Consider the following 10,952-nt stretch of genomic DNA (forward strand, 5'->3'; position numbering starts at 1 on the left):
AATATATATATCTTGTGTATATATTTGTGTATATTTTATGGTTAGGAATTTTAGGCAGGTTAAGTTGTATGCCTATATTACTATATATTGGTCTTTAATGATAAAGAGTTTAAGCCGTTTTCTCCTGTGTGAGTTTAACAAGTGTAACACTTAAAAAAACGAAGGGAGTAAACAATATGACTATACTCGTAGGAGAGTATAGTAGCAGTTATTTAATTACTCCGTATTTAATTAGTACCTAAAAGATGAATCAATCGTTTATATTGTTACACAATATGGCTGTTAAAATAAAATTATAGACCATGAAAATTTAGAACGAAGTACAGCACAAACCATAGATTTGCTTCTAAGCAGGAAGTTGCAGTACATGTACCGTAGCATATTCATCTTTAGCTAAGAATTTATAGCTTTAGATCAAACTGCTATCGCCATAACTGGCTTCTCCATTAGTAGTAGTCTCGAACTATCGATTGTTAGAGAAATATGATGATCAAGAATCAGGGAGACTACCTATACGACCTACTGAAATTTGCATTGAGTAACAGCTTTATTTCAAATCTCAACAGGCTTCTAGACTTTCTATTAGTACTAGTCTCGAACTCTCGATGGTCACAGACCACAATAATTACGACTCAAGGAAGCCACCAATATACTCGTATTGAGGTTCACAACACTTAACTTTATAGCACCATCAATCACAAGCTCAAAAAGTCCTAGTTTTCTTAAATCATCCCCACCCTCCGTGGCTCCTGTCCCTTTCTATATTCCTCAACCCCTCCACTGCTACTTCCCTAACATAGACACCAACACCGCCCTATGCATCGCCTAGAACAACTCTTCTCGCTCCATTCCTCTCTCCATACCACCACCAAAGTCTCCAAATTTCTTCAAAGTTTCTCTTGTGAATTGGAGGTTGTGTTGTGCAGGGTGAATAAAAATGTTACAAAGATAAATTTCAATGGTGAAATTTTAATGGGATCAAGTTCAGAGATTCGTTCTTATCAAAAAAATAATAATAAATAATTTTATTTTTTTTAAAAAAAAAAAGTTCAGAGATTCGTTGGAGAAAAAGAGATCATAAATTCTGAAACAACATGGTGACTGTTTCTGTGTAGGGTTGTGATAATGGCATATTCTTTATCCCTTTTGCCATTGTTTTTTCTTTTATATTTTTCCTAGGTTGAGGTTTCCACCTTTCTCAAAGTCTCATCCTGATTTCTAAAGGGATCAATGTAGACTAGCCTGAATAAAAACAACTCATCAAGTCATGTATAAAACGGTCTTGTTCTTTTCCTGCAACCTCAGCTCTATACTCCCACACAATACATCATAATCGATTTATGCAAGTTCGATTCATTGAACAAATATTCTATTTTCCAACAGAATGATATCTGAGATATTAATCTCAGTCCTGTAAATACCCTCATAGCCTGACAAAAGAGAAGGAAAAACAGAAGAGATATGTGACACTAAGCAAAACATTTTCCATGTCATTTTTAGACCTACTGTAATGACATCTAAGATCTTCGATTGATGCCAGCCCTCTTTGACATCAGCTACAAGAAACAATGCGTGAAAAATCATCTTTCTTCATTCATATGTGCTTCGGTAGTGTCTGGACCAAGGCAACACAATCATAGAGAGAGATTCTGGTATGGTGACTGAAACCCTCCTAATGCATACCTTGGTGCTCTTCCCACAGCAGATACACATATCAGCAAGGTAAGAAGATTATGAAGATGACCCACGAGCATGCAGCCTCTTCCTTTCAAGTTCAAGCTAAGAATGAGACGAAAGCACAAGTCAGACTAATGGGGGCAAAAGGATGAAAATAGGGAGCGCTCGTACTCTCAAAAATCAACAGTCTGCGTTAGTCTTACCACTTTCTTGACACGCTCATTTGCTGCTGGAGTACCTCCAGAAACAGATTCGGGAAAATATGGATGACTAACTCGTACTTGATCCATCACAACTATAACAGTCTTATCCCAGCGCACAGGAAGCCTACATAAACATCCATGAATGTGAATACCCCATCAGAAGGTGCAGAAAAATTCTAAGATTAGTGACCAACCCAATTCTACAAATTAATCATCTAAAAGCAGCAATGGGCATAGCATTATTTGCTCAAAGTGCTGGAAACATGCTTACATAACACAAGAATTAGTCTTTGAGCAAATGGATTCAACAGTATAGCTACTACCAATAACAAATTAACAATCCACATCCAAGCACTGTTGGAGCCCTTGGAGGTAACAGAAGGAGCTAAATGTAACAAAAAAAAAAATGAAATACAAAGGATATTTACTACCTGTAGGAGACTTGACTTTGCCATGTTATCTTCTAAGAAATTTGGAACATATGTGAAATTAAACCAAGGTTATGAGAGAGGGATTGGTATGTAAACAGCAAACTATGTCATTTAGTGTAAATATAATGTGAGATCAAACCTATAGAACATCATGACCTACAACGCAAGTATTCTTAAATCTTAAGCTTAGAGTGATCAACGGTTCTCAATGGACAAATGAGCATGCAACCCAAGTGAGCTTCACTCCGAATTCCGTCAAATTTGAAATGTCTCACGAGCAAAAGTTCAAACTTCAAAACAATTGATTCCTTAAGCTTTTTTTAATCCGATCATTTATGGTTCCAATGAAAGCACATCCAGGGACTTAAAATCTTTATTAATATTGGAATTTTCTACTAGACTATGTAAATTTTTTCCAACCTCCAAAAATGTATCATGAGATCAATGTATGACCTTAATTTTGGAGTGAAATCATTGATATACTCATAAAGTCTTAGTGGGCTATGAGCCAATCACTTGAAGGCATCCCACCAATTTTTCCCCAGTTAGCCTTGGTTATTAAGTCTTAGAGGTCAGTTCTTCATGGTCCTAGTGACTAATCAGAAACCTATACATTGTCAAGAGGCTTTTTTGAATTCAAAATCAAAAAAAAAAAAAAAAAAAAAAAACCCAAAATTTGTTACAAAATTTTCCTATAGGCTTCAAAATAATCACATACTTAAGTCCTAATGTCCTATTATTGAGCATACAGAATACTCATCCTTAGAGAAAATACAGTTAGAAAATATGACAACCTTTAGCTTTCCCACATTTCATGTGTTTTTGTATTATTGTCCTTATGTTCATAGGTGTTATTAGTTTTGTCTTTTATTGAGCTGATTTACAGCCTGCTTGCAGTCATATGACAGCTGCATGGCAGCTACTCCTTTGTCTTTTTCTCAGGTATATAGCGTTGGTAGGAGAGTCCTTGCATATGCATAGCAGTATCTTAGGTTGTAAGGCTTTGAAGCCGCAATACTGAATTCAATAGAGATTTAATTCAATCATAGCAAGATTTCTGAAAAGAGAACAGATAAAAATCTGAGGGATTAGAATTTTACAATTCCTAAGTCTAGTCTCATACTGTCATACGAACTTCAATTCAGAAAATATCTAACATGGGTCAGCAGGGTCATTGACTCTACATAATGGTATCATTTCCAAAACTATTCCTTGAACGCTTTTTGTAAAATCAGTCATCCTATTTCAACAACATAGACCCCACCTTAGAGCTTCAGAGGCTAGAGAAAAGGTTAGATTTTACTATATATTTACAAGTTCCATTGCAGTCCAACAAGAGCCATAAAAACATTAAGGGCCCGTTTGGTTCGCGGTAATAATCAAAGGGAATGGGATTCCATGGGTATCATTCCCTTTGTTGTTGTTTTTTTTTTTTGCATTTCAATCATTCTCTTTCCCCTTTGATTACCCAAAAAGCTTCTACTCCCATTCCCCACCCCCCCTAGCCTTTTCCGTTTCCTTTCCCCAACCACCATCATACCCACATCAACCACCCTCACCCAGGCCACTTCTCGCCGGAACTTCGCTGCCCCTCACCGGAATCTCGCCGCCATCCCCCGCCCCTCACCGGAATCTCGCCGCCCCTTCTCTCACCGGAAAATCATTCCCTCACCCACTCACAACCCTCCCCTCCACTTAGATCCGTCGGCCACCTCTCCCCCACCCCTCGCCGCACCACGGCCAGCCTCGTCATCACTCGTCGCCTCTCCCCGCACCCCTCGCCGCACCTGGTTGTTTGTTCCCCCTTCCTCCACCTCCTCCATTGACCCATATGCAGCTCGAAAGCAAAAGTCACCCAACTGCCCCTCATCTTCCTAATCCAGGGGTGGGGGAGAGGTGGTGTAGGGCGGCGAATGGTGGGGGAGGTGCGGTGAGTGGTTTGGTGGATGGAAAAGGTGGAATTAGGTGGTGGTGTGGTGGTGGTATGGTGGTGGGATTTGTTTCCCTTTGTTATTAACAAACAACATAGCAAATTTCAAAGGTTTCATTCCATTCTCCTCCATACCCTTTCCCCATTCCATTCCGATTCCACTTTACGAACCAAACGGCCCCTAAGTATAATCTAGTCTATATTCTTGGTGGCCATTAAGTATTTAAGTGACACTTTGAGGACTTTATCCGCTTATTTTATATGTAATAGGTTACCTTTAGGCATTAGGCAACCTTTAAAATACATTTTTCCGAGCAATAAAACAATTTTAAAATCAAAACTTAAAGAGTAAAAGTCCTTTAGTGGAACACAGTCAATCATAAGTGTGGTAACCCAAGAGTAGAATTCCCACTAAATAACATAATGGTATTCTAGAATAAGTAAATAAAATCATACAAATCACAACATCAGTAACATGAATCATAGCCAATCATCGGCATTTGACAAACACCCCCTATTCTTTTCCATAAATATCATTTGCACTCTTTTTTTTAGTATCAGTGATTCCATTCACCAATATAGATCCTATCTTAAAACACAAGTGAGAAAATAAGACTAGCCTATAAATTTGACTTTCCAACATTGTCCAAGAAAAGCCATAACAGCATGGAACAATGGACATTTGCTGTATCAGTCAATCTTACATGCAGTCCAGGCCATGCTCTTGATGGCCAATAAGTGTCACGTGTAATCTAGTCTATGCTCTTGGTGGCCATTTACTGACACTTAGGATTCAATTCACTTTTTCCTTAAATTGTTACCCAATTATAGACAACCTTTAGAATTCATTTTGCCTGACCATAATGAGCAACAAAACAACCACTTGCTCAGAACTTAAGTCCTACGATCAAACACAATCAAATCTTAAATCTGACCTAATATATAACCCCAAATAATTGGTATATAAAAGTGAAAATTTTCCTCTAACTCCCAATACGATTCTCTGTGGATCTCCAAGAGAGTATTGGTAAAATTAGTAAAGCCTCCAAAATCGGTTTCTTGGCACTCTTCTCTATATCAGTCATCCCATTCATAAAATAGACCCTATCATACAAGGACGGCGAAAAGGACTTGCGTAGTAGTTGTGTATAGTTCATGTCCCACAATCGTCCAAGAAAAGCCAGATAAGCATGGAATAAAATTTTCCAATAAATCCAACTCTGATAAACCTATCATCTAGTCTATGCTCTCTAAGGCCATGTAGTCTAGTCTATTCTCTTGGTGGTCATTAAGACGCATGTAGTCTAGTTTATTGGAGGCCATTAAATGGCACTTGGAAAAGTCCATCCACTTTTCCTTTAATTTATAAGTTATCCACTTCCAGATAACCTTTTATATATGTTTCCAGAGCAATTCAGGATCTATCATATTCCTACAACTACGAGACTTCATGAAATTCAAAAAATTTCCCTGTAGCTTATTACATTACAAGATACTACAATAGGCTTCAAGAACAACCTCACGATCAAAAAATTGATCAGTCATAAGCATTTTCTCATATATGACCTCAATTGCTTGTCAACCCAAGAGTAAAATTCCCTCTAGCTACCATAAGAACTTAAGATTCTTCATGAATCCTCAAAAGTGTATCAGTAAAATGAGTCATGGTCTCTAGAATGGGTATTTTTTTTCCATTGTCTTCTTTGCACTCTACTCTAAACATCAATCAGCCTATATAGCACCATCCAAGATTAAACTTGCCTATATATTTTATATTCCTTTGTCATCCAAGAAGTTCCTGATAGTAAAGAACAGTGGACTTTTCCAACACAATTTAAACTTATATGTGATCTAGTATTTAGTATATGCCCTTGGGAACCATTAAGTGACATGGGTAGTCTAGTCTATGCTCGCGGTGTCAATAACCGGCATTTGTAGCCTAGTTATGCTCTTGGTGGCATTGAGTGACACTTGGAGACTTCAATCCACTATTTCAATCAATCAACGCCTTAATCCCATAAGTGGGGCCACTATTTCATAAAAAATTATTTAGTCCCCAAAAAAAACTTTCCCCTATACTCAGTAACTTCTTTTGTGATTCGCCTTTAATCAACAAAACTACTAGGAGTCTTTCTCACATACTTTGAGCCCAAGAAAAATGAGAACTTTATTTAGGGAAGGACGGAATACGGGGGAAGCTATCAAGTTACAAACCTCCTATAAAACATTTATTTCCCAAATTTAAAATCCTATGTCAACTAGTGGACATCTGAAGGTTTGGGATGTCTCTTCAGACGCAAGACTCAAATTTTATTCATGTTAATAATTTCATTCACTTTTCAAAAAAAGCAATCCAAGCTATACTCGGGGAGTTTAGCTAGGGGTATGCAGTGCATGACATCATATATGTCAGGGAAAAAAAGATTTGCATCAAAGTTTTGATAGACTACATAAGGTTCACACGGATGTAGTCCTGGTGTCATTTCTCAGTAGTCTTAAAGGGCCGCAAAACCATCACAAACCTTAGCAACTCTATCTAAGGCAACTCCATCTTGGCTACTTTATTCAATCCTCTTCAACAATAGATGCTCCTACAAAGTTTATCACCGGGCAAAGTGAAAAGGGTTTCAAACAAATAAGATCATTAAGATGAGTACAGCCACAACAACGGGATGATCTATCTTCATTCTCCAAACAATAATTATATGACAAAATATGACAACAAAATCTGATTCATCAGTAATGCGAAATACAGACTATTCTACCTAAGTCGAGCCTCTTTGCTACCATACTAAGATCATGTCTCCAAAATTAAATATGCCATTCAACTAGTAAAATAACTAGAATAACAATTTTATCCAAAGAAGGCAGTGATTCTTTGCTATAATCTAAATGCACTCAAAATACCTAATCTTCCACAGGCATAGCACACAAGGTCAAACATTAGAAGACCTTGGGGCGTCGGTTGGGAGTAAATGAGCTCCAGAGATTCTCTTCCTTGGATTTCATATTCAGAAAGAAACTCTTTACATGTGAATATGTTTCTCTCTCTGTGTTTTTAAGTGAATTGATACACAGCTGCACAACAGTGAAAAGCAAAAAGAATCCAACATTCTAACAACACAGAGAAAAGGCAAGGGGAGAAGCACATGATGAATTTCACTGCCCTCTTCTGAATAATTAGCACAAATACATAACATACAAGTTTCTAAAGAATTGTGAGATACATGGCCTTTTATAGATGATTGACACATTGAAAGAACAAATCTTTTATTATTCCGAATTTATTGGTGCTTCAGAGAAAAGAAGTGTGGTGAATTATATCCAGAACCTTTTATGGCAATGGTGCTTCCCTAACTAAGAGAATAAGTGGGATAAAGAAGGCATATTCAGAGTTCTTTTATTTCTTAACAAGACTTGACTCCCACCAGGTTCCTCCATGACTATGGAATTCCAATGTTTTAAAGTTTAGCCTCTTATCTATAAAGGTCAAGATAGTCAAAGAGATTCCAAGTACTCCCTTCATCCCAAATTGTAGTTCAAGCTTCAAACTAGCATATGCGCGCGCGCGCGTGCACATACACACAGAGTGAGTTTACTAGAAAAAACAAGTCATGAGTAACATGTTTTGGGACATCCGTTTTAGGCAAGTGTGATATGTAGTATGAGATAAAGGGAGTAATTCTAGAGATGCATTCAACAAATTTTCAACAATAAAGTTAAGCTTTCCGATTCTAATTGCCTTAAGTCAGCTAGCTATTTCAATGAATGTATCACCTAAAAACGATATTTACGCTTGAATCCAACAAGAGAAAAGGGAGCTCCTCCACTTGAGAGGCAATGTAATGAAGATTAATGGGACATGTGAATTGGGCAAACTTATGCGTCTCATACTATAAGTTCCATCCACAAATATCACCATTCTTAAATGGCATAGCGTCTACAACCTTCAAAGCCAAGCTTCTAAATCATTTAGATAAGTTCACATAAAAATGTAAAGGACTAATATTGTCTCCCTCCAAAGTCAAGCTTATCAGTATATTGGTTCACATAAAATTTGAACAAGCCAAAAATTGTCCCACCTAAAACCTAAGTTCGGCTAAATATGAGGAGGAAGCAATTTAGAGTCTTCATATGCAATCATTTCAGTCTAGAAAACTAATTATACTAACTAGCATTGTCCCTTGAATCAAGACTAGAACAAGCATACATAAGACTTCTTAAATTTCATAACCTTATTCCATTAAGAAGTGCCAAAAGCAGTTAATTCTTCCAGTTTAAACTTATACACCACCCTTGAGAGCAGTTATTCCTAGGTCCTTTCGCAATTTTCCAAGCTCTTACCTTCAACACTAGAACATTCACCCAACGAATAACAGCCAGACAACATATTCAGGCATCATTCAAGCAAAGCAAGAATATTTACTGCTCAACAATCCAACTTGCCATAAGTCCCAACTTCTAAAAACCAACTGAAGTTTATATAACGACCAATATTAAAAGGAGTGTAATAACATATTAGTAACCTTTCATTTTAATGCAATGACAACGAATTAGACTAACTAGACAAAGGCTCAAAAATTTTATTCCGAAGCCGCCTTTCTTAGGTTGCATACATACCAACCTCCTTAACCCCTACTTCATCACAATCCTCACTAAGTCACTATGCAGTACCAATTACAAAAAATGCATGCCATATCATATCAATTTAAGAAAACAAAAATTAAACACTCAAATATCACATCAACAAAAAGAGAATCAAAAGGGCACATTACGTTTTCGACAAAGCATCGAAAATGTTCTGAGCTTCAGCCGTCACTCCCACTCCAATCCTCTCCGCTTCAATCTCCGCTTGCCTTGAAAAACAACAATTAACAGCAAATCATCAAATAACAAAAAAAATGAAACAAAAAATTCATCCCTAAAATAACACCCATCAAAAATACTAACCTAATAGCAGATTCCTCTCTAGCTTGAAGAGAAAAAAGATCGAGATAACAATTCTTAAGATCAAGAGGATCTTCAGCTTGGCGCAAAAATGTAAATTCTTTAATATAATTAGCCTTCAACAACCTCAAATTTTTTCGAGGTCCAGATTTTGAACCCTCTTGTGAAACCCCAAAAAAAACCCAGGTTAAGGAGCTCATGATAATCAAAACCCAGATAAAATTTCACAAAATAATCAAACCCCAAAATCAATTAATTGCAAAAAAACATGAAACTGGGAAGAATTAAATTGAAGAAAGAGAAGGATATGAAGAACGAGGACGTTGGAAGCTCGATCAAAGGTGATGACTTGGGCTTCGAATTCGTCGCCTAATGTAGTCTTGATTGAGAGTACACATCCGATTGCGAATTCTTCAGGGTCCATTGTCATCGCCATTGTTGTGTGAGTGTTGCGCACTGATTTTCTGCACTTTCGAGTGTTTTTTTCTGTAAAAGTTGCACTCCAAAAAGAGAGGGGTTATTGAGAAGAGAAGAGGAAGCAGAAAATTTTGGTACTACGACAAAATGACAATTGAGAAATGTTGGATTAGTGAATTAGTGTACATTTTGCTTACTCTAATCTTTGTTTAGTTGACATGTTTATCTTGGTTACGTGAGAACGTGGTATCGTGTTAGATTCATTTTACTTTAGGTTTTCATATTATGGAATTTTTTGTAAGTTTCAATTTCGATTATAACATGAAAACGGATAAGGTGGAATCATAAAAGAAAACGATAATAACTACTTCCTCTGTTTTTTTTAGTTGCATCATTTTGGTTTTCACGGACTCTTAGGCAATTTTTGGAGTAGAGAAAGATAGGCCTTGTTCTTTTAAGTTGTCCTGCTTCACTAAAATCTACTCTGCTGAAAAAATTTGCTATGCTTTACTTAGTATTAATAATCAATAAATAATAATTAATAATTGATCGATAATTGATAATTAATTAGTAATAATTGATTGATAATTGCTAATTAATAATTGATGATTAATAAAAGACTATAATTATAGCGCTAAAAATAAAATTTATTTTTAACGATAATAATAACAATAAAAATATTACAAAGTTTATTAAGCTAATAAGCGTAACGATAATAATAATAATAATAATAATAATAATAATAGTAATAATAATAATAATAATAATAATAATAATAATAATCTACACTCTTTGAAGGTAGTAAACACCCCTATAGTGGGCTTGAGGGTAGTAAGTGTCCCTATGGTGGGCTTTGTTCTAGTTTTGTTTTTGTTTTTTTTGAGTTTAGTATAATACAAGTTGTTTCATGGGTAAATATTTGTGCGGGATCGAGAAAGAGGTTAATCCTTCGATTACAATCAGATGAATCAGACGAAATTTTTCTTCACGACTACAACAGATCGAGAGACCCCCTCGTCGAAGAAAGCGGTAAATCACAGTGATATAAAAGAGGATATGAAGAATGTACTATTTGTAACGATCTCGTAGCTCTGCTGAAAGGATGTTTTTATTTGATTCAATTGTCATGTATTTATTAAATTTAAATCTCTATGTAGATGTCGTATGACTTTTTATTTATGAATCTATCTTTATTCAAAATAATAATAATAATAATAATAATAATAATAATAATTTATTAGGGTAGGCTTTTTTATAGCTAGAGGAGTGGGAGCCCAGATTGTATCTCAGCTTCCCACTAATTTATTGTAGGTTGTATGACTTTTTGTTTTTGAGATAATAATAATA

General features: G+C 36.0%; 1 protein-coding gene across 1 annotated transcript; it reads right to left on the reverse strand.

Moving 5' to 3' along the window:
* Positions 1-1,243: 1,243 nt before the first annotated feature.
* On the reverse strand, positions 1,244-9,786 carry LOC110708089 (protein LSM12 homolog). Its single transcript, XM_021886200.1, has 5 exons — positions 9,498-9,786; positions 9,192-9,351; positions 9,017-9,097; positions 1,881-2,004; positions 1,244-1,779 (listed from the first exon to the last, which is right to left on the reverse strand). Exons 1-5 carry the CDS (start codon positions 9,622-9,624, stop codon positions 1,732-1,734), a joined length of 540 nt encoding a protein of 179 aa, XP_021741892.1. The 5' UTR covers positions 9,625-9,786; the 3' UTR covers positions 1,244-1,731.
* Positions 9,787-10,952: the final 1,166 nt, after the last annotated feature.

Source organism: Chenopodium quinoa, unplaced genomic scaffold, assembly GCF_001683475.1.
Source record: "Chenopodium quinoa cultivar QQ74 unplaced genomic scaffold, ASM168347v1, whole genome shotgun sequence".
Lineage (NCBI taxonomy): Eukaryota > Viridiplantae > Streptophyta > Magnoliopsida > Caryophyllales > Amaranthaceae > Chenopodium > Chenopodium quinoa.

What these genes read in the sequence shown, in the direction of transcription:
- LOC110708089 (XM_021886200.1), bottom strand. Translation starts at nt 9,624, where the DNA reads ATGGCGATGACAATGGACCCTGAAGAATTCGCAATCGGATGTGTACTC. An exon ending in AGAGAGGAATCTGCTATTAG is followed by an intron (nt 9,098 to 9,191) that starts GTTAGTATTTTT and finishes TTGTTTTTCAAG; the next exon opens with GCAAGCGGAGATTGAAGCGG. An exon ending in ATGAGCGTGTCAAGAAAGTG is followed by an intron (nt 1,780 to 1,880) that starts GTAAGACTAACG and finishes TCTCATTCTTAG; the next exon opens with CTTGAACTTGAAAGGAAGAG.